The sequence below is a fragment of the Diplotaxodon limnothrissa genome, linkage group LG8 (assembly GCF_057381915.1).
Source record: "Diplotaxodon limnothrissa isolate DT_005_m linkage group LG8, D_limnothrissa_male_GT1.1, whole genome shotgun sequence".
Lineage (NCBI taxonomy): Eukaryota > Metazoa > Chordata > Actinopteri > Cichliformes > Cichlidae > Diplotaxodon > Diplotaxodon limnothrissa.
The window spans coordinates 16,269,073-16,292,264 of NC_140603.1; the positions used below are offsets into that span (position 1 = coordinate 16,269,073).

The window sequence follows — 23,192 nt, forward strand, 5'->3', positions numbered from 1 at the left end:
CTAAAGCGTGGAACAAAATTTTTAAAAAATGTGTGGAAAACTGAGTCCTCCCCACACATTCAAAATCATTAACGTCTATGTTTATCAGGGTCGAGGGTTAATTACAAAGTGTTACATCTTTTGTGGCATACATACAAGCCTTAGTGCTTCGGTAATTTTGGGTAAATACAAACCATGGGACAGTCACTGTGTCACTACCACTGACATTTATTACTGATTAGTCGATGCTTCACAGCAACTTGAATCACATTCTGGCGAAGCAGTGGAAAGTTGTTTATTAAATTCCCCAATAATCTTGCAATAGCAGCTTACTCTGTAGAGAAGTTTGAATCCGTTTCTTCGGTCTAGTTTTATAAATCCTCATTTCTGATCATCATGTTCTTTTAATTACATTTCATAAGCATTTCATACATTAAAGTACACAAAAGCAATCTTTTGATACCCTGTCCATCAAATACAGTGTTCTCTCATGATCCGATCTTTATTCAGTTCGCCCACACACATTAACATGATAGAATAGACATTATTGTCATTGTACAGAGTACAACGAAATTGGAGTGCCACTCCCTTAATCATCATTGTTAATTAAATGTTTTATGCTTAATTCAGTTTACCTTCTGTTGCTAAATAACAGGCCCAGTAGTAGTTTTCAGGAGCTTTCTGGATATTACACCTATGAAAGTGTATTAAACAACAGTGCTCCCCACTAAGATCTTTTCCACACCACCTCCTGGTTGCAAACGTTAATATGAAACTGCAGAGTTCAGTGTTGGTTGATTGTTAGCTGGCTCCCTTTAAACTCAGCCGGAGTCTCCGATTGAGCTCTTTCCTCAGTAGGTCTCTTTCTTTCCGGATTCCCTGCAACACCGTGCGGTTCTCCTGAGCTCTGCGCACCAGGTAGGGCAGCGTTTCATCCACTGAGCCATAGGGCACTGACTTGTACACTGAGTAGCCCTCCTTAGCTGGAAGGGAGAGGAGAGATGGGATGGTGTGATTGTCAGACAAGTCAAAACCATAGCTTCCTTTCTCAACCCACTCAGGCAGTGATTGTGCATAGGTTTATCAGTTTTGGTGATGAAAGCGTGGACAGTCATTTAATAGTTATGTTAAGTGCATCAGTCAAGCTGTGATGTGACGAAAATCAGCTCACCCAGTGTAAGGGAGACGTGGTCACACATGCCCAGCAGCTGACCGAAACACACTGAGCCTCCATCTCTGTCTATCCCCAACTCCTCCATTCTGATGAGCATGTGCACAACATTTATATATATTAAATGGCAGTGATTCCCAACCTTTAGGGGTCATAAATACATTTGAGGGTTGTACCTTTCTCACCAATAAACATCTATAAACCTCTATCACATAAGACCAAAGGAACACCCCTAAGCTTCATTTTATCCTTATTGTATTTGCTCTGCAAGACAGTTGAAAGTATCATAAATTCTGCAAAAAAAGTAATTGTTTGTGATTATTTCTTGGATGTAACAATGCTACTTGGAAAAACAATCTTATTGTTGGAAAGCATTTGGTGGTTGAGCAGCAGAGTTGAGTATCTGAGTTAAGCCTGTGAAAAACTTGCCAGATATTGCCTGTCAAAGCTAAACAACAATCCAGTAACATTAACAGTTTGTTGTATTTTTATATTTAAAGTAGTTATGAAAACATTTGCTGATTTGTCAACTTTATCATTCTAGTATGGATTTTACATTGGCTCACCTATAACTGCACTTCCATTATGCATATGTTACACACATACCACCTCGATTACGTCGTTGTGGATTCTCACCGTTTCACAGCTCGTCTCACTGACTCCTCGTTGTGAGTGGCCACTATGATCCTGTACCGCTCAGGTTCCTGGGATATGACGTCCAGCATCAAATCAAGGCATCCGTTATAACTGTTCAAGAAGACGTGAAATGTATCAAGAGTCGAATCAAGATAAACAAAAATGATAGTTGACTGTTGCACTCAGGACATTTTCCTTCTGTCTAACCAACCTGTCATTGGTGTCCTCCCAGCTCTGATGGATGGGGTCCTGGTGACCCTCTTTCATCGCTAGTTTGATCTCTTTGTCCATGTAGGCTCCTCTCACCAGCTTGACACCCAAACAGAAACACTCATTCTTGGATAGAGACAGCGCATCTAAGAGGAGAGACCTGGAGTCCTGATAACCACAGAATTTAACCACAGACACAAAGAATTATAATTAAAACCATTAACTGTCTCAGTGCAAGTGACATAAAGTGTCTGATATTTGATGATAATATGAGAAGAGAAATAAAGATAAAGATAGTTGCCTTCAGGTAACATTGATATGTGTTCCAGATCCAGGTACCATCTTTGTTAAATTTCTTCATCATTGCCATGGCGACAAGAGAGAGGGCGGGGTTCATGTAGGTGTACTCAGCATCAACCAGGACTCTGACTTTGTTCACACTTGCCTAAAAAAAAGTTTTATTCATTTCATTCAAAATTTGCATCTACACTTATTAAATTTGCTTCATGTGTCAAAGTGGGCGTATTGTGCTTCTCTCTGTTTTCTTTAATAAATATTCAATTACAGTCGTGCATGATTTTAAAATAATATAATCCCCAACTATTTTTTGTATACTTGTGCCGAACTGACATCACTTTGAAATGGTCTCCCATTTATAATCACTTCAGGCACAGTCAGAGCTACAGTTTTGGCCCTGACTGAGGAGGTGGAGTTTACAACCAGCAAGTTCTGGTTAAGTCAGGAGAGGGGCAGCCAATCGGAACAAAGTGGGCTTCTAGGCAGAGGGCATTACAGAGACAAGCATTAATAGACCGTCTAAATGCCAATATTTGCATGAATTACATATTTAAATTTGTTTTTATTTGTTAAAACTGAATACTCTTGGTAAATCTCAGAATAAAAGTGTGTGAGCATAACAGGTCCCATCTATGGGAGCATTTGTTAAGTGTTCGATTGTCTCTCCCCTACCTCGGCTATCTTGTTGAGTCTCAGTAGGCCAGATCGTAAGTGGGCAGCTTCCTTTTCATCTAAACCGGGGAAGCTGATTGGCTGAAAGAGACGATTTTAGGCAAAACTTCTTTATATGGGAACTGAAAGGTGACACCTAAGAAACTGGATCACTTGTTGAATTGTGGACTCACCTCACCATCCATTGATCTGATGAGGAGATTCAGATCGTATGGCTGTTGCCTGATGATGTTTGTGAGTTTTACCTTTAATACAACACGTACATTTTCAGGAAATAAACAGTGTCAAAACTGAATAAAAACAGGTAAGGCAGATAGGTAGGGGGAGCTGGGTTTGCACATTCAAGAACAACCTGGAACAGCTGTGGATACACCAAACTCTGAAATGTGTGTCCTTATCTTTTTTCCCACACATTTGAAGCCTCTGATGTTAACACCCCAGTTCCCATACATCCAGAATACTCAGAAATGCCTCCACCTACCCACCCACTCAAAAAAAAAAAGTTTAAAGTCTCCTCGAGCATCTGTTCTAAAAAATAATAATATTAAGGACTGGGGACTCTGATTTGGAAGCCTTACACACAGCTCTGGGCTGAGCAGCGCTGTGATCTTCAGCTGCATCATCGGGTCTTTGCTCCAAGCGTTGCTGTGGGACATTCGCACACACTCCAGCATGGTGTCCATGTTGTCGTCGTATCTTTTCTCACTGCAGGCGATAAACCATAAACCGTAACATGAGAACCGCGAAGAGTGGACTTCACACTCAGGTGTAACAGCTGTGCACAGTTGTGTGTGTCGTGGGTTGGAGCTGAGTGTGAGGTCCTTTAACTTTTGTCCTCATACGCTTGAGATGCAGAGGCAGGAGGTGGGCTGGGACCTATACTGCAGACTTCAGACAGTCTACAAGCCACAATTCATAGAAACATACATAAACAAAAAAACGTATGAAATGTCTGAAATTATGTACAAATTAATGCAAACCTGTTGAGAAGAGATTTTAAGAAATTTCAAGATTTCAAGATAAAAATCCATCAATCTACGAGCAGTCTCAGCTTCCACAGAGGAAACACAGCTTCTATCAGACTCTCAGTGTGTATTGGATTCCCGTTGACCAAATTCAGAACATATATGAATATTTGACACTCTTTTCTTTGCCTATTTTTTATCAAAATAAATAAATACCACAAACATTTTATTTTATTTCATGTCTTTAATATTTGATAGGTGCAAGACAAATATTAAAGACATTGTTTGTAGCTGCACAAGTGAGCTATTGAGTTTGTAAGGCTGGCTTTGAGGGGAGCAATCTCTCCCACTCAACTGCTCTTTAAGCAAAAAACATCTGCATCAGATTTTTCTCACATTTGTGATTTGTGATGTGTTTCTTTCATGGTTGTGTGCAGTTAAATGAGTGTTTCTGTCTCTAGCAAAATTAGAAATGTATTTATTTGTTCTTGTATTTCAAAATCACATCATTGTTCAATTAAGTTAAGTTAATAAGTGTCCCAAAAACCTAAACGTCCACATGCATTGATCTAAAGTGTAGTGAAGGCTAAAATCTGCCCAGCAGCTGCGAAACTTCCAAGTACTAGGAACATTGAGTGAAAATTAAAAAGTGTCTTTTGAAGCAGCCTTTCAGCGACTTCTTAGACTCAGTCATACCCGGTGCTTTCTCCGAGGTCCTCCTCGATCGGCACGGCCAGCATGGGTCTCATTCCCTGCAGGCTCATCTTCTGCATGGACTGTGAGATTTCAGCCTCATTTTCTCCAGCCACAAACTGGGCATACACAGTGGGCCTCAGCAGCAAGGAAAACCCCCTTTTCCCCAGGAGCGTGCGTGCCACCGACATCAACTGAAATTAGCAGAAGAGGAAAGTAGTGAATGGATTGAATGCCAGATGTCAATTTGTATATTTTGAAGCTTTTCTGACAAACCGCAGTCTCACCTTTCCACAGTTATTAACCAGCGCTGGGAAGGAGCAGAGGCGGAAAACGCCCAGAGCACGAAGCAGCTCACCCAGACTCTTCACCTTGAAGGCACGGGGGTCCTCAAAGGCCAGAGTGTCTGAGAGCAGTTCATGCTGTTTCACCACTGCCACCCTGGAGGCCGCAGAACTCAGGAGCCTCAGCGGCAAAATGTGAGGGAGAGAGGGACGTAAATAGGAGCACAGCATGGTCCCGGGAGAAGTGTGCAGTGCGTGACTGATGCAGCTTGTAGATAAAGCTTTTTCTTTTCTTTGTTTCCTCTCAAATGCAGCAGTGTGTTAAATAAAATACAGACTCTCAGTGATCGTCTCAGGAAGAGTTATTCCCTGTTGAAAGAAGAAAGTGTCTGTACAGTTAGTCGACCTTACTCCAAGAACGGTCAGTCACAATCATGATGAATCAGAAGCAGCGTCTGTTACTATCCATTGCAGTAATAAAACTGTATAAACAAACACCTTACCGTCCATCCTAACAGTGGCACTCGGAAGAGCTAAACAATGAAAAGCCAAAGCTTTGACAGTCCAAGTGTGAGCCGGTAGAATTTATCATATTTGGTTAACTCGCTGGTTAATAAATGACAACTTGGAAATTTGAGTAAACATCAGGTTGACCCTTAGAATGAAATCAAACGAATGGACAAGAAAAGCTCACCTGTGTATAGATATCATGTATAAGATATATAATCATGTTGAATCTAGTCTTTTTGTATTGTAGACTTTTTTGTTTCCTAGAAGTTTTAAAATAGATTTGTCTGAAGAGTCCCATTAATGTGGATCAAATTCAGTCAAATAGTTGATCAAATGAGCTGTGTAGATTGTGGCCCATGTGATGTTACAGTAATGAACAGGAGAGAAAATTGTACACTTAACAAATGCTGAAAGCTCCATTATATCTAGAGAAGGGTTGAGCTCAAACATCTGTTTCCCCAAAAGCCACGAAAAGCAGCCGAGAGAGGAAATGATTAACTGCTGCCTGCTGACGTCCTCGTCAAGTACCTTTGACTTGTTAGTCTAAAAATCCTGTTAATCCCCCACAATCTCTGCTCTCCCAGCCATAAATGTACTCATAGCTGTCCACAAAATGACTGATGCTGTCTTTGTCTGCACTGTGGCAGAGATCAGTGACAGAGCTTTAACTGCTTCTAATCTTCTAGATCAGGGGTGTCAAACTCATCATCAAAGCTAAAACTTTTGCATAACAAATTATAAGATAGAGTCATTTTCTGAGTAAAACTCAATGGAAAGAAGTAAAATTAAATTCTAAAAGCTTTAAAATATAAACCATCTATTTACAAAATAGTATTTCACATTTGATTGAATGAATGGGGTGGAGCTTATTAGACATTCAATCCTGACCCATGTCTGAATATGGAAAATCAGATGTTTCCTGTTTAGTCTTCCTTGTAATTTGCGTAACAGCAATTAGGAGGTACACTTATGTGAGAAAAATAAAGCTTTCAGTACAGTTCTGAAGCTGGTTATCGGCAAGTGTGAGCAACTCTGTAAACGCAGAAGGTTTGATAGTTTAGTTCTGGGATATTCAAGTGTGTGTTAACACAATACAATGATACGATTGTTAGTGCCCATCAGTCTGGAAAGTTCATGACAGTACACTCAGCAAAAGACTGAAAAAGTATGGCTTGTTTGGACGGGTTTCCAGGTTCTCTAAAATGAACATGGCTTAGGTTTGCAAAGTTGCATCTGAACAAACGACAAGACTTCTTGTGGATAAGACCAAAGTGGAGATATCTGGCAATGTTTAGAGAAATCCAAGCGCAGGCATATCAGCACAAACACCTCCTACCAACTGTCAAACACAGTGGTGGAGGGGTGATGATTTGGGCTTGTTTTGCAACTACCGTATTTTCACGACCATAAGGCGCACTGTGCTAAAAGGCGCAGTCTCAGTTATGTGTGCCCTTACTGTATTTAACACACACATAAGGCGCACTGGACCATAGGGCGCATACAAGTACCGTATGCGTATTTAAAAATAAAGCGGGAGCAAACCTGAATTCGGTACCTTACTCACATTTCTATTGCCGGTAATCGTCATCATCAACAACACACAAGCATACAAGTGTGCATATTTAAAAATAAAGCAGGAGCAAAACAAAGTTTGGTACTCACATTTTTATCATCAATCAAGCCCATGGAAGTCCTCATCCTCTGTGCCTGAATTGAACAGCTGCGCTAAATCTCCATCAAACATGCCAGGTTCACTGTCTTCACTGTCAGAGTCACTTTCCGTGCCGTGCGGCTCCTCGGAAACGATGCCGGCTTTTGCGAAAGCTCGAACAACAGTGCCAGCAGACATGTTAGCCCAAGCATCTACAATCCATTGGCAAATTGTGGCGTAACTCGCCCGGCGCTGCCTTCCACTCTTAGTGAAACTGCGTGGAAAAAACCACCTGGTCTCCTTACATACACCTCCCTCAGCCAGTCTTTCATCATTTCCTCATCCATCCAGCCCTTTTCATTTGCCTTAATGATGATTTCTGCTGGAAACTTCTCTTTAGGCAAAGTCTTTCGCTTAAAAATCACCATAGGCGGCAGTTTCTGTCCATTAGCATGGCAGCCAAGCACAACAGTAAAAGAAGACTTTTCATACCCCGTTGTGCGTATCGCTACCGTGCTGGTCCCCTTCTTCTCCACAGTGTGACTCACCGGGATGTCAAAAGTGAGCGGGACCTCGTCCATGTTTGTGATGTGGCTGGGCTGGATGTTTTTGTCGCCGATGTGTTTGCTGCAGTAGGAGCGGAAGATGGCCAGCTTTTCCTTATAATCTGCTGGAAGTTGCTGCGCTACCGTAGTCCTGGTCCGGATGGAAAAATGGCACCGTTTCATAAAACGAAAGCACCAAGACGGACCTCCTTGGAAATGTTCAATGTTCATCTCTTCAGCTAGTGAAACTGCTTTTAGCCGAATGGTGACCGTCGAAACGCTTCTCCCGCTCGCTCTTTGCTCGATGATCCACCGCTCGAGTCTTTCCTCCAACTCGGGCCACCTCGCCTTATGTCCGCGGAAACTCAGCTGCGTTTTCTTGACCTGCCGGAGCTTGTTTTCCAGCTTCCTCCATTTGCGAACCATCGATTCGTTAATCTTAAATTCTCTCGCCGCTGCTCGATTTCCATGTTCCTCCGCGTACCTGATGGCCTTCAGTTTAAACTGTGCTTCGTAAGCGTGTCTCTTTGCCATTTTCAGGGTTGTTAAAACAACGATGTCCTGCATAATGCACATACCTGTTCTTTTATACAGGTATGTGCGATTGTCCCGGTATATACGATCAACGCCCACACTTCACCCTTTAACGTTCTCATGGTGTTCTCTACTACGTCCTCCTTACAACACATAGGGCGCACCGCGCTATAGGGCGCGCCGCACTTTTTGAAGAAAATCTAAGACTTTTAAGTGCGCCTTATGGTCGTGAAAATACGGTACAAAACCTGGCAACAGTGCTGACATCTTCGATTGCTAACTCGGGGTATGTCAGCGTGCTCCGACTTTCTGAGTTGAGGCAGGATTCCACAAAAGACATTTCTGACTAGGAAGTCGGAATTTTTGACTTTTTGAGGAACACACCATAAGTGACATCATGGTGGCAGCGTCCATCCTTTTTATACAGTCTATGTTTTCATTCAATGTTGATGAGAGTGGTAGGTTACACTGATTGTTTGGGGCTAATATGCATAGATTTTCCAACCAGTCCAACAGTCAAATTTAAGAAGATGATTTAAGGCAGAAATTCACTCAAGAGTGCTCGATTTTTTATTTTTTACATTGTATCTCTAGTTTCCAGTCTTTACTTAAACTAGTCATATCTTCTCAGTAACTCCCCAAAGTCTCAGCTGGATATCTGACAAATCCTTCAAGCTACATACAAATATTACAGTCTTTGTCAGCAAAATATTTCAGTTGAAAAGGATTGAGTCACAAAAGCTTGAAAAAACAATATTTTATTTTTCACACTGGAATGAATATAGAAAAGAAAATCTTCATCATGTATATACAAACGAGGCCCAGTTTCATCAGTCTGTCAGCTGAACTGCTGAGAAGACACAGACACACAAACACTGGGCTTAAGCTAATTCTACACATCATTGACTCCCCTTAAAAGTTCATCCATATAAAAATACCATATTTCAAAACATTGGTCTTGTGCTCATTTCCAGGTAGGACCCCTGTGAGAGTGAGTGGCCATGTTGTTGCCTGTACAAGTGCCTGAATGGGATTGAGAGGGAGGGGTGAGGGTCCTGACATAGCCGGAGAGGGTAGGATTTAAAGGTGGGGTAGAGGGCTGGGTTAGGGGCAGAAGGGGGAAGTGATGGATCCAGCTGTGGGAGAAGAGATGGGTGGTGCCGTACCATCTCTGGACGATAAGGTGGTGCAGGATTGAAGGGAGGCACTGCACCAATTTCAACAGCAGGATATGAGGGCGTAGAAGATGATGTACAAGGATTGTGTGCTACTGGCGGCAGTGTGGCAGCAGGGGTGACGGACTGCTGGAAAGAAGAAGCAACAGCCAAGCAAGAGGAGGGTTGAAAAGGAGGATGAGGAAGGGTGGATGGTGGGTAAGGGAAAGAAGAGGGAGGAAATGCAGTAGCTGGAGCAAGTGAAGGAGCTTGAGCTTGGTGGGTCAGATTTGGGAGGTGGAGGGCAGGGTGGGCCGGGCTGGGAGATACATGGGAAAAAGGCAGATTTTGCATCTGTGGGGGAATAGATGGAGGAGCAAAAGATGTGGAAGAAGCATGCATGGGTAAGGAGCAAGACAGAACTGGAGCTGGTGGTTGGTTTTGACAGGGGAAAGGCTGAGCAGTGCTCAGAGTGGGGCTGGGATTTGTTGGCACAATATTTTGATACATAAACGCTGCAGAGCTTTGATCACTGGGTGAATCAGTGGCGAGAGGTCCGGCCTGTAGCTGCTGGCCAGGCTGGGTGAGCAGAGAATGAACAGCTACTTGGTCCTGGAGATCTGACGGACATGTGGTGGACGACGGGGCATGAAAAGAGGCATCAGTAGAAGTGTGGGGGCTGATGGTGTCTGGGACTGCATGGTAGTTGTTTGAGGAAGAGGAAGGGGAGGATGATGACGAAAGGAGTGGTTGTGGGGAGGTGGAGCTGGAAGGGGGCGGAGTGGGGAAGGTGAAGGAGGTCTGCTGCAGCGAGGGAGTGTTGGAGGTGGAAGAGAGTGCGGGGGAAGATGACAGAAGGGAGGGATAGTTGATAGGAGGGATGGAGGGCTGAGGATCAGATCTGTCCGAGGGGTCAGAGGCAGGATGGGAGGGGAAGGAGGAGGATGACTGAGGGAGCGGAGCAGAGGGGAAAGAGGAGGAGCTGGCTTGAGCAGCAGGGAAGCTGGAGGTGTAGGCTGCCTCAGCCATTGTGTCTGATCTGTGGAGGAGAAAGGAAATGAGAGCTTGAATCAATTTAGTGTCGTAATTTCTGAAAATAATAATAATCAGCCATTAGAGATGTGTGTAAACCACACATCTCCTAGCAGTAAGACTGAACCAGAAATTTTGACATTGCTAGGTTAGGTTATGTAAAGAAGAATATAAACTAAAAATATAAAACATTATTCTTTGTATAGTCTATCAATGTGAATCATGCTAATATCAATTACATTCCTCTGCCTCCTACCTTTCAATCATACTATTTGCCCTCTCGCTTCCTGGCAGCTCTTGTATGCCACTGGCCAATGTGATGCTGATGTCAGACATCTGGGATGCCATAAACTCCTGGCCGAGGTCCAGTGACTGCTCCGGGACCAAAGTGTCCTGATAGGAGGTGTCCCCTGGTCTGAACCCACAGGAGGTTTCGGGCAGTGCAGGCAGAGAGGCCAGAGCGAGGGCCTGCAGGTCTGCACCGGTTACTGGGGCCTGCTGCAGGAGCTCAGTGGAGTCGCATGGATCACAGTTCACTGATGGCAGACAAGTGGAAATGTTTCAAAATGAGAAATACATTACATTCATTTTTAAATTAAGTTACTTAACGTGCCATAAATCTGGTTTTCCCCCTTACCTATATCTAAAGTTTCTGTCAAGACGGCAATTTTGCGTTTCTGTCTCGCATCTCTTTGTCTATAAAGAAAAAAGGCATTTAGATCCTGCACAACAACAGATGAATGTAGACTGTGAGTTTTTGCTGCTTGTGTTGGGAATTACTTTTTGCTGTTCATGCCGTCTTCACGGAAGCCTTTAGCAAAAGGGTTGGAGTTGATCTTAAGCTCAGTGATCTGAAAATAAACACAAAACACATTTAATATTACATTACATCTGTTGTTTGAAATCATGTTCTAAATGTTGCAAAGAATCTCTTATATATCAAATGAATGAGTGTCTCTGTGAGTCTGTTGCTTGGTAACACAAAACTCGCAGTCAGAGCAGAAAATAACGGTACCTTGCTGTTCTGGTAGGCGGTGACGGTGATAAACTGGGTCTCGGGGAAAACAAAGGAGTGCTGCCCTCCACCCCACCTCAGTACATCCCGGGCTTCTATCACATGAATTCTGGGCTGGTATCGATGCAGAGAGTGTAGGATGATCTTTGAATAGAAGAAAAAGGCTTAACTCAACATGCACCACTGAAGGTTATGTGCTGTATCTCCGCTAGGCCTGTTCATGTGCAGTACGTACATGTCCCTGTGTGTCCAGGGTGTTGTTTGTGAGCTTGGCGTAGTGAAATGACATGGTGCGGCTCTGCCAGTGGGCACCTGTGGCAGGAGAATCTGGGTGGATGAACACCCGGTCTGGTAGCCTCGCCTCTGCAGCTCCAACAGCTTGCCACCCGCCACCTTGGAAACGATAACGGGAGTTGTCAACGGGAACAATATCCAGGAGGAGGATATAACGGAGTGATGGATTCAGGCCCGACAGCTTCAACTTCAAACCAGGAAACATCCGTCTAAAAAAACAAAATGAAATAGGTTCAGGACACCAAAGGTCACAGAAAACAGTAAATGAGAAGGAATTAGGGAAGAACTAAAACTGATGAAGGCAAGATGGGATGAAAACATTAAAAACAGAGGAGTATAAAGTTAGAAGAGATGGTAGACTGCTACGACCCATTTAGGAGGCCACGACTTAATGAAAAGTAAATTTATTTCCCCAAGATGGGTCGTGATGTGACTTTGGGGTTTGTCTGGGATAAATTGCTACACCCCACAAATAAGGGCTAGGGGATAAGGGGAGTAATACAGATGTAATCTCTCACCTGCCCTTCTTTGTGATGATCATCTCTGTCCCCACCGAGCTGAATTGCTTCCATAAAGACGAGTTCTCCAGCTCCATCTTCACCTCATCTTTCGGGGTTGTGGTTGCAGCCTCATTGGAGACGGGAGCAGGAGGAGGAGCCAGCAGCCTTGGAGGCAGAGCTTTGGCGGCTGCTTCGCATGCCGGAGGGAACAGCGGTATATGCACAGGTGCCTCCCGCTCTGTGGGAAAGAACAAATCCAAGGAAAAAAACTTTATTTAACTGGTGAAAGTGAAGCAAATATGGAGCCATATTTTAAATGTATACTTAAATTAAATATATTTAATTACTTGTACAAACTACTGAATCACTAAGTTTCATTCAGTCTTTTCCATCTGATCTAAAAACCACTTTCATGTATTTTCAGGTGTACAAAAAAAGGTTTAAAGAGTAAATTGTGTCTTCAGCACTTAACTGGAACTTTCAGTGCAAACGTTTTTTAATGTAGTATTTCTGGTTTGGCTGCTGCATTAAAGGCCCCATCATGCCTTTGTCTTTGCTGTAGGGCATTAATATATTTGTTTTGTCATTTTCTAAGGACCTAAAAAGTGAGAAATTAAAAAGGTTCTGATTTATGAAAACATTTATTCCTTAATGTACAATCAACAGTATAAAATAAGACATCTGTTTATGTTTATTGCTTAAACATGAATGCATTCAGTCCCTCTCACCTCTGTAAAAGCAGTCTCCAATCCTTTGTGGTCCCAGAGTCAAACCAGGGAACATCTCCATGCTCAGCATAGTCCTTCTTGTCTGTCTTTGTCTCTTTATTCGTCCTCTTCACCGGATCCAAATTAACATTTCTTCAGCTCCTTTTGCTCTCTCCTGTTCCTCGTACAGATTTTTCTCTGCTTTCTATAACAAAAAAGTAGCTGCAACTAGAGAGTTTTTCACTCAACTTCTGACTCGCGCTCTTAACCATCGGCTGTCCTTTTTCCGTCAGAGCCCACAGGGCTGACGAGCTCTCTTAAATAGGTGAGTGGGACTTCACACCTATGGCCAAATGGGCCCATTTTCACATAGAGTTTTATTTGCCTCCCTGTCTCTCCTCCCTTTACCCTCAATTCTCATTTCTGTTCCAACAAAGAAAACAAACAACACTCATCACATTGGAGGAAATCAGGGTTTATCTCAATATCTGAAAACACTGATTGTGATTTACTTTCCTTTATTCTTTTACTTACTCAGTGCACTGAAGATCATTTATTTTACACGCAAATCTGTAAACTATCTAACTATGGATGCATGGAAGGTCAAATATGCTAAATCACAACCATCAACAAGAACATGCATTAATGCATCAAGCACAGTCCAATACAACAGTCTACCCCTTCTTTATATTTTGTTGGGAAAATGGGAAATAGATCCAGCAATTGATTAAAACATACAAACATGCATGAAAACGTAGTATATAAGAAAAAAACAGAATTTTGACAATTCTATAATCAGTTTGAAAGCTGATATTTGGTATGACCACCTTTATTCTTTAACACAGACTGAATTGTCTTGGGAAGCCTTCTTGTAATTCCTTGAAGTACTCTTCAGGAATACTTCTCAAGGTTTTTGAAGAAAATTCGGAGCGCTTCTTTGGATGATGGCTGCCTTATGTTCTGTTCTCTGTTAAGATGATCCCTCACTGCTTCAGTAATCTATGGTCAATCTATGGCTAATTATTATAACATCTTTATCTTACAGTATTACATATTTTGAGGAAACTGTTGTTGTGATTTGGCACTATATAAATAATACTGAACTGAATTGAACTGATAGTGTTCCTTTATGTTTTTTTTCTGTCCAAGCATGTTTTTACTGCATCGTCAGTGTAGTTGAGATTGTTGTCATGCTGAAAAACAAAGATGCTGCCAATCAGATGCAGTCCAGATGGTTTTGCACTGTCGCTCATAATCTCACTGTACTGTTTTGCAGTGCCATTAATTTTTAAAAGATCTCCAACACCATTGATGGAAATGCAGCCCCAATCCATGACAGATCCTCCACCTTGTTTTGCAGATGTCTGTAGACGCTCACTGCTATTATTTTAAGGAAACACTGCACACCTTGCTAAGATATGCCAAGGTTTTGACTAATAGCTCTTTAGACGCCTTTTTTTTGTATGCTTAAACAATTCATTAATCAGTGTAAAGAGGCATTCATCTGAATATGGTCAGGTACAAGGACTGGACGAAAAATGACCCCAAAAAAGCTAAAGTGCAAAGAAAAGCTTTGAAAGACTTTCAGAGATTCTCAACACCAATTTAAAACCTACATGGAAGTCTGGTGGTTCAAGGCATTGGCACAGTAATGCATGCAGGAGAAAATAAGTAATTTTTTATTTTATTATAATTAGTAACTATTTACTTTTGTTGTTTTTTGCATTTATTGATGTAAATGCAGAATAATTTATACATAGTTTTCATCTAGCTATTTTTTTAACTTTCTTAATTTTCTCTAATGAATAGTTCTTGGAAATGCAAAACTTCTTATACATTAAAGGAGTTTATTGCTTGGTCCCCTGGGGCTTTCTGATGACTTGATGACATGTTTCTTCCTCCCAGCAGGCTGCCTGTTAGGCTGTCTCAGCAGGGAGTCAGACCCTGAGTTTAGGTGGAGGAGGGCGACAGTTTGGCCAGTGGCTGCAGTTTGGCCACTAGACAAGTGTGACTGTCTAAGTGTTTATATGCAAGTTTGTATTTAGGGATTATGCGCCCAAAACAATGGACCCGTTCAAACTGATTCAGTGTCCTGATTTTTTTTGTGACTGACATTTGTTAAGCAGGCATGTAAATGTAGCTGTACCACAGGGTCATTACACTCATTTGCAAGAAAAAGTAAATGTGTTTGGATTAAATAATCATTAATAGGAATGGTCTGCACAGGATTTAAGGAGTAAAAAATGGAGTAACCATAATTTGTTTAATAATTTTTGTAGTTTTGCCTCTGAACACCACTGCAGATGAGTTTAAATGATTCAAATGTGACTTTCAGCTTTAATTCAAGGATTTGTACAAGTTTTGCATCAACTGTTTAGGAGTTATGGTCATTTTTATAAACAGCCCTTCATTTTCAAATGGTCAAAATCGGACAATTGATTGATAAGCAGTTTCATGACCAGGTGAGGCCCTTTTCCTTGCAATTTAAACACAAAAAATAATTATAGCTGATGTGGATTCAAAATTTTTGAATTTTTTTAGCTTTTCGCTGTAATTTTAAAGCTGAGCCCCAAAGAGATGTCGGTGGAGCCCGTCATTAGATTGGAAAAACAAAATTATTTATCAGAGCAGCAAAACATGAGGAGTGGAGGAATCATAAGAAAAGCAACTTGACAGCAAGTAAATGAACACCAAGTCAAGGATACTCTGGAGAAGAGAAGCCTTCATGAATGGAAAAATAAAGGGTTTGCAAGAAGGTGCAAACCACTTGTTACACTCAAGAACAAGAAGGCCGGACTGGACTTTGCCAGAAAGTGCCTAAAAGAGTCTGCACAGTTGGGCAAAACAAAACAAAAACCCCTCTTTGAACAGATGAAAACACTATGAACTTGTGCCAGAATAATGGGAACATTTAACAGCTGATGATCTGAAGCATACCGCATTAGCTGTCAAACATGCTGGAGGCAGTATTATGGCATTATTATTATGGTATTGGTATAATTTGGCTGCCAGTAGAACCAGGTCACCGGTGTTTCTTGATGATATGACTGCTGTTTGGAATAGCAGGATAAATTAAGAAGTGTACGGTCTGCTCAGATTCAGCCACATGCTGCAGAACTGCTGAACAGCACTTCAAAGACCCAAAGCAAACTGCTGAAGCAAACCAAGAGATCTTTGAGACAAAGAAATGGGATATTCCTCAGCGCTCAAGTCAATCACCTGATCTCAACCCAACCCATCATGCTTTTCACTCCCACAAACAAGCAGCAACTGAAGACTGAAAAGGCCTAGCAAAACGTCTCAAGTGAGGAAACGCAGCATTTCTTGGCAACTGCAAAAGATTTTTATCCAAGCATGAATAATAATCCTTAAATTTAACATTATATCATTTTATCCAATTACTTATGAGTCTCTGAAAAATGAAGGACTGTTTTTTTTTATCATAATTTCGAAAGTTAATGCTCATTTTAAGCCCATCATCTAAAGATGTCTGCACTTAAGTCACTCCACTGTGATGGTGTGCAGAAGCAAAGTATAAAAGTGAAATATTTTACTCTAAATTTTACTTTAAAGTAAAAATACAGTATCATTTTATATCAGCATTTTTTTCTTGCATGCAGCAGTCCTCATTCTGCTTTTCCTGAATCAGTTTCAACTCCCTGACTTGGTAAAGATCACAGAAAGTTGTCACAAGAAACTTTAGTTCAACAGGCTGCTGCTGAGTTTCATTAGACTTATTAACCAACAGACTCAACAAACAGACTTTCAAATATAAATCAAATAGAGACTTTAAAGCAAATTACACTCTGCAGCTTTGCCTCACTGTGGATGATGCCCTGCAGTATATTTATCCACCTCGTAGGGCTCAGTGGGAGAAGGAAACTTTCAAGCTGACAGGCCTCAGACCTACCTGCTTGCACTATAAAAGTGACAGCTGGAGTCGGTTTACAGGAGCGAAGTATACACGTTGTTCTAGCTGTTTTCCTTCTCCATTTGTGTGTTGTTAGGGATAAAAGCTGCTGAGGACTGAAAGGAAGCGGAGGTGTGAACACCACACTGAGAGAAAAGCCACTACCCTGACGGGGGGGCAGCGAAGTGTGTGATGCCTCCTAATGTTTTTATGAAAGAACAGGTGTGTCATAGGTGGTGCAGGCGTAAGACTCTGTAAAAGTCAATAATGAGGACTGTTACTAGTTTTGTTTTTGTTTTTAAGCCTCAGCAGTGGGGCAGGAGTACGTGCACTGAAGCAATACCAAAGGCCTGCTCTTTGACATGTATGTGCTAAATCGTTTGATTTCCATCCATGTTTGTTCAGAGGTTAAAAGGTCATCTTGTTGAGAAGAACCTGTCACTTTCATTTATCTTTCACAAGTTATGAGATACATTAAAAAAAATCCTTGAATTGCAGCTTTGAATCTTCATAGCTGGCTCAGGCTGGTGCTGATGTCTCCTGTGGAGCAGGTGGGGTCCAATATCCACGTTTATACAGCAACAGCAAACATTTTAATCCCATGAGGATTACCTTCTCTCTGTGCAGGAAGCAGAAACTATTCATTTTAGGAAAAAAAAAAACTTGCGGATGCTGAAATTCCTCTCGGCATGGAAGCAAAGGTCACATCATCGGGATTAAAACACACAATGTGTCGTCTGCATGTAGGAGCTGCATGCATTAAGATTACAGATTACTTGTTTTATCTTCGGCTCGCACTGCATTTGTTAGCTGATGATATTTTGTCTTATTCCACACGCCAACAGCACATTTTGATCAACCACAGCCCATTTTATTAAGACCCTTCCAGAGAGACATGATAAATACAACAACATTTAACAATATTTTCAAGGCACAGCCAGTGGATAGCCTTACGTAAAGAGCCTGCATGTTAAACTCCGGGGGGGTTGCCAAAATGTCACACATATCTGTAGTAAAAAGTCATCTTTCAGAAAAACTACTGTGACTTCCAATCAAGAGTCAGTCAAACGACCTCCAGAGGGTCTCTGTCAGCCTTCGACAGGACCACTGTTACGCTATCGGGCAGGCGCACGGCTAGTCTCTCCCTGAACACAGCCAGGTAACCCCGCTCGCTGTTGCTGTGGTCACTGAGGATCACGCTGGTTCCTTTTGCCACAGCATCCAGCACTTCATGGTGGGACATCTCCCCTGAAAAAGGGGCATAATTATGTCTGCAAGCGTTGTGATACGAAGACGTTTTAGTGATATTTAAACTAATAAAATTAAATGTTTGTTACCTGTGACATAGAGGTCTGCCTTGACTCCATTCAGTACTGAGACCCCTGACCCAGCACATACAGCCACAGTGTACACAGAGGACTCTGGGGAAGGAAAAACAGAACAGGGACATGACTTTTCTTCTTTCTGTGTGGAGTTGCATGCTCTCTCTGTTCCTCTGGGTGCTCCAGCTTGTTGTTCTGCTCATTCAGATTATCAGTGAATTTAAATTTTCTGTGCATGTGAGCGTAAACGACTGTGAAAGACTCCCAAACTGACCAGAGTGACCAGTGTTTATGAACTCATGTCCTCCATGACCTTCTACTGCAGGGATGTCCAACTAATTTGACATCATGGGCCACTTGCAGCCCACTTTGATCTTAAGTGGACCGAACGAGCAAAACTGCCCTTTCTGTCAGTGTAATGATATTGAACTACACGTTTAAGCCCACTTAATATAAGAAAAAAAAGAGTGCAGAGCTAATGGGTGGAAATTCTTGAACCTCCATCTACGTTTCTACCCTTACTGCAACCGTGGTAGAAATTAAATGTGAGCGTGTTATAATTGAACTATTCTAATTTAGTGACAGATTTGTGTGTGTCCACTCGTCTCTCACCCAGCGTCTGCCCCCAGCCCAGAGCCAAACGGAGGTGACTCAAACCCAGGTGAGATTTCAGTTTTTGGACGGCTGCTCCGACAGTCACTGGCTGGTCCAAAACGCTGCATCGGCCTTGGCCGTGGCCCAGGAGAGGGGGCTAAAGAAAAGATGAAGTGTTACTAATGCGAACAGAACAAGTTAATCATAACAATAGTCAGGAACTTTTTCTTCAGATTCCTGTAACAGCCCGCACCTTTTCTAACTTTACGATGGTGAGAGACTGGCTGGGAGTGCCGTGTCCTAACAGAGCCTGGACACTCGGGGTCAGCGCTGAGTCACAACAGGTTACGCTTACATGGATACCACTGCTGTCTGGTCTAATATGAAGAGACATGAACTGTTATTTACCAGTACAAAGAAACAAAAGGCTTAATAACATCAAGTGTACGATTTACATCCATTACATAACTGTCATGTCTCGATAACTGAGACATGAATTTTGAAAACATTGGTTTCTGACTGTGCTGAGGTTCTTTCAGACTCTTTGTTCCATGTTTAATCCATGATTTACAACTACAGAAAAGCTTCTTTCCCAACTTAAAAGGCACTTTGAGTGATGTAAGTGTACTGTGATTGGTCCGGGTGTGAGTGTCAAACACATAAACCGAACGACCACTAAACAAAGGTGACATTAACATCAGTAAAGCATTAGCCACGCAAACAACAGCTGTTAAAGCAAGGCTTAAAAAGAAGAGGGAAAAAAGACAAAGAAAAATCTGAAAATATATGCAAGGAGGAAGAAGAGAAATCCATCATTAAGTTTGGATATATTATTATTTCTAAAACAAGAAAAAAAGATTTTGATTTTGAATATGGTGTCTTATATAGGAGGGGGAAAAAAATCAGACTAAAGTTGGATCAAAATGTTGTTCATTTTTCTTTTTCCCCATATTCAAACTTTAGTATGTGTAAAATTATTCATCCGACTTAGTTTTAAAAGGATATTATGTGCTTTATGCATGAGAAACTGTAGATAAAGTATCAGTCCTCTACAGTTTCTACAGCCTTAGAAATACGCTTTCAGTGATAGAATATCCAATTATTTTAAGGCCTTCGAGCATCCATACTCGTAGTGCCATACTACCTGATGTTTACCATAATAATGACATTTTGGTTTTAGTTGGGAAAAGGGGCTAAACACAGCCTTACTTTCAACTCCTCAGACATAAAATGTATAATATATACATTTGAAGTTTCTGTAAGTGGTCCGAATGCAAACTGAAACAAATCTTTGGTAATAGTTACAGTCCAAAAGCAGCTTTGGATTACCTGTGATGGCTTCAAGTGTCTGCGGGTGATTTCCAGCTTTGATTAAAGCTAAACGCAAATTACAATAATGTGTGTTTGGAAGAAATAAATCAAAAGTAACACATATATGACAAAACTACCAAAATGGTTTTAATTTAAAGCTTGTTGCTAATCGGTGATGTCTGAACACAACCTGCTGCCTGAATGCTGTAGGGTCGTTCCACCGTCACAAGCCTTCAGCTCCTCCATGATCATGTTTAGTTCCTCTGCGCTTCTGACCGTGAATTCCAGTTTGTGACTGTGGGAGGCGGCGCCGAGAACCTGACTCAACACCGACACCTGACCGCTGCCTGATGCGACAAAGAAAAAAAGCAGTGGGGATGAAATGAAGGTCAGTGAATAAGCATCGTGTTCATATCTAATGATTTAAGTGCGAGCATCACATTTTACATTCAGAGAGACTTCTCACCAAGTCCTCCAACCAGCCAGTCGTTCACGCCTCCTTTCACGCAATCCCATGAAGTGTGAGGGGAAAAGACCGCTATGCCGACCTCCACGGCCCGCACAGCCAGCCGCTGCTTCCAGTCTTTCTGAACCAGACGCTTGATTGGCCGAAACAACGGCGGGTGATACGAAATAATGAGATCGCAGCTCACAGCCACTGCTTCCTCCATGACGGCATCTGTGAGGTCGTTGGTCAGCAGAATGGTCTTAACGGGCCGAGGTTTGCTCGGCTCCACCAGCAAGCCGACATTATCCCAAGACTCGGCAAGCGACAGCGGAGCAAGCTGCTCCAAAACCTGCAGGACTTCCTTTAATTCCATCAGACCGGACGAATGAACTGAGGAGAAATTAACAGACGGAGGAAGGCGAGCTGAGCTCTGTCTGCTAGGCAGGATGTGATGACTGTGGGTAGATGAAGGAAGAGAATGAAGGACGGATGAAAAGGCTGAAGAGCAGAGAGCAGCTCGGGACTTAAAACTCTGTCTAGTCCAAAGCCTTCTACTGGTGAGCGAGAAAAATGTCCAAGAGAGATTTCTACATCCAGTCAACATCAGGGGAGATCTGTGTGGACAAAAAGAAATAACTAAATAATCATAAATGTTAGACATTCACAGATTCATATGTGACTGCAGGTTTTTGTACAAGACTGAAACTAACAACTGCTGAGCTATCATCTTCTTCTTCGTTCCACTGTCCACTTTAGGCGTTCACCACAGTGGATCATCTGCCTCCATCTCACCCTATCTCTAAAATCCTCATCTACACGACCTCCTTCACTACATCCATGAATCTTCTCGGTGGTCTTCCTCTTCTCCTACTGCCTGGCAGCTGCATCTTCTATATTTTTCTTTTTCTCGTGTCTTCATGGTGTCATCTTTATCCCTCCATGTCCCTCTTTGTAATCTCTATACCTCCACAGGTAGGCCATGAGGATTCTACTGATTTCCTCTTCAAATTATTAGATGTCCTGTCTATTCTGAGTCTATTCTCAGTCCCAGCCTGTGCTGCTCACACTGACACCTTCAGATCTCACATGCACTGAATGTCTGACATTTTTAAAAGGAAAAATTAACTTAATTAATTGGATTAATTAACTTAATCCAGTGATCGGTTTTGTATGGTTTTATACGCATTTCCACCTGCCCATTTCCACATGGATACACATGCTGTTTTTGCCTCGCTTAAAGACTCCATCCAAAGTTAAACACTAATCAGAACAGTTAGCAACAAATGCAAACAGACGGCTACAACTCTTAAGCGTACATTTTCTTTTAGTCCGGAGCAAATCATTTAGTAAAAGCCACATACCTGCACTTTATGATTATTATAAACCTTATTCATAGACTTAAAACCAGCAGCTTTGAGTTGTGACAGCTGCCAAGCGTGCAGCTAACAGCAGAGCTAGTTAGCTGCCTTTAGCTGCCACAGTAAACCGTCCTTTAACGTCAACACACCAGCATGTAAATATATGCACGAGGCAACTTACCGTCGCTTGTTTCTGACGGATGGAAACTAATAACACGATGGTTTTCAGTTTTTAGCTAAATATATTCTGGTGTAGTGGCAGAGGCTGTACTTACTGCAGAACTCGCACGATGTCCCTTTTCGGCTTCCGTCCGCAACAGTTGGTTTTTTGTTTGTTTTTTTTACTTAATGAATGGCTTTATTTATTTATTTATTTATTTATTTATTTATTTATTTATGGGGTCAAGTTATGTCTTTCGTCTTGACCATGAGGACATATACATATAACTTATAAACTTAGCAGTATAAATTAGTTATAGTAAGCATTATAAAGTAAGTTTTATTTAACATATATGGTTACTTTCTTCTTCTTTTTTATTTATCACCCAAAAACTGGCCATTGCGCCATCGACACAGAAACTACAACTTAAATATAGAAAGGACTGAGCGCATGTGCAACAATACAAAGAGGAAAATAGAGAATAACAATGAATGATATTAACATAATTACAAGTGATATTAATTCAGCCCAAATGAAATAAATAAATAATAAAAAATAGAAACAGAGCTTTGTAAATGTCCTTTTATTTTTTTTACTTTTTAAAGTTTCACATATCCTTCATAAAATTTGAAGAAAGGTGGTTTTAATATTCAGGAATCTGCATCAATGAATAAAATAAACAGTATTATCAAGACTTTGTTGAACTCGGGAAAATTTGGTTATATATTTGGTTTGGTTTGGATTTTGTGGGAAAGAGTGACTGGTGTACGTTTTACTCCCCTTTTTATTGTCCTCTGTTTGGCATTTGTGTACATCTCTTCTATAATTGGTTTCAGTGCTGCAGAGATTGTTGGACGCTGATTGCAAAGACCTCCTGTGTCACCTTTAGTTCACCGCATGTCTTATTGGTCTACACCTGAAGGCGCTCTGGTGTGACTCTGATGCAAGATTAGAGGCCGTGTCCATTATGCTGACAAGTTTCCTCAGCACTGAGAGGACAGAAGGTGATTTCCTTAAGACGGTCTTACGGAAATCAGCTGTGGTGTCCCAGTACGCTACAGCATAAAAAATATAACGCTGGCCACCAAAGAAAAAGAAAACAACAGACGCATTGAAAGATTCACAAGTGGCTCACTGTTCAGCTACAGTATTCATTTAAAGGAACACAACTTGTGCACATTTTTTCAAACAGAGGCCAAAAGGAAGTTAATTAGCTGAAGGTGAAGCAGCTTACTGATCT

General features: G+C 41.6%; 3 protein-coding genes across 4 annotated transcripts; all 3 read right to left on the minus strand.

The window, feature by feature from the left end:
• Positions 1–59: 59 nt before the first annotated feature.
• prodh2 (proline dehydrogenase 2) lies at positions 60–5,474 on the minus strand. The gene is made up of 11 exons (XM_085361386.1): positions 5,411–5,474; positions 4,911–5,276; positions 4,627–4,817; positions 3,544–3,670; positions 3,139–3,210; positions 2,966–3,046; positions 2,298–2,441; positions 1,998–2,164; positions 1,787–1,897; positions 1,151–1,239; positions 60–962 (listed from the first exon to the last, which is right to left on the minus strand). The coding sequence occupies exons 2-11, from the start codon at positions 5,136–5,138 to the stop codon at positions 781–783; spliced, it is 1,392 nt and encodes a 463-aa protein (XP_085217512.1). The 5' UTR covers positions 5,139–5,276; positions 5,411–5,474; the 3' UTR covers positions 60–780.
• A 3,617-nt stretch (positions 5,475–9,091) lies between these two features.
• On the minus strand, positions 9,092–12,940 carry tbx6 (T-box transcription factor 6). The gene is made up of 8 exons (XM_085360685.1): positions 12,871–12,940; positions 12,161–12,380; positions 11,584–11,851; positions 11,349–11,492; positions 11,114–11,184; positions 10,971–11,029; positions 10,590–10,869; positions 9,092–10,340 (listed from the first exon to the last, which is right to left on the minus strand). The coding sequence occupies exons 1-8, from the start codon at positions 12,938–12,940 to the stop codon at positions 9,092–9,094; spliced, it is 2,361 nt and encodes a 786-aa protein (XP_085216811.1).
• Positions 12,941–17,629: 4,689 nt separating this feature from the next.
• nif3l1 (NIF3 NGG1 interacting factor 3-like 1 (S. cerevisiae)) lies at positions 17,630–22,096 on the minus strand. 2 transcript variants are annotated; one of them, XM_085360686.1, is made up of 7 exons: positions 22,068–22,096; positions 20,453–21,048; positions 20,177–20,333; positions 18,929–19,052; positions 18,694–18,832; positions 18,097–18,180; positions 17,630–18,007 (listed from the first exon to the last, which is right to left on the minus strand). In XM_085360686.1, the coding sequence occupies exons 2-7, from the start codon at positions 21,036–21,038 to the stop codon at positions 17,823–17,825; spliced, it is 1,275 nt and encodes a 424-aa protein (XP_085216812.1). In that variant the 5' UTR covers positions 21,039–21,048; positions 22,068–22,096; the 3' UTR covers positions 17,630–17,822. The 2 variants fall into 2 exon arrangements, with proteins under 2 accessions (XP_085216812.1, XP_085216813.1); XM_085360687.1 differs by lacking the exon at positions 22,068–22,096 and adding an exon at positions 21,974–22,042.
• Positions 22,097–23,192: the final 1,096 nt, after the last annotated feature.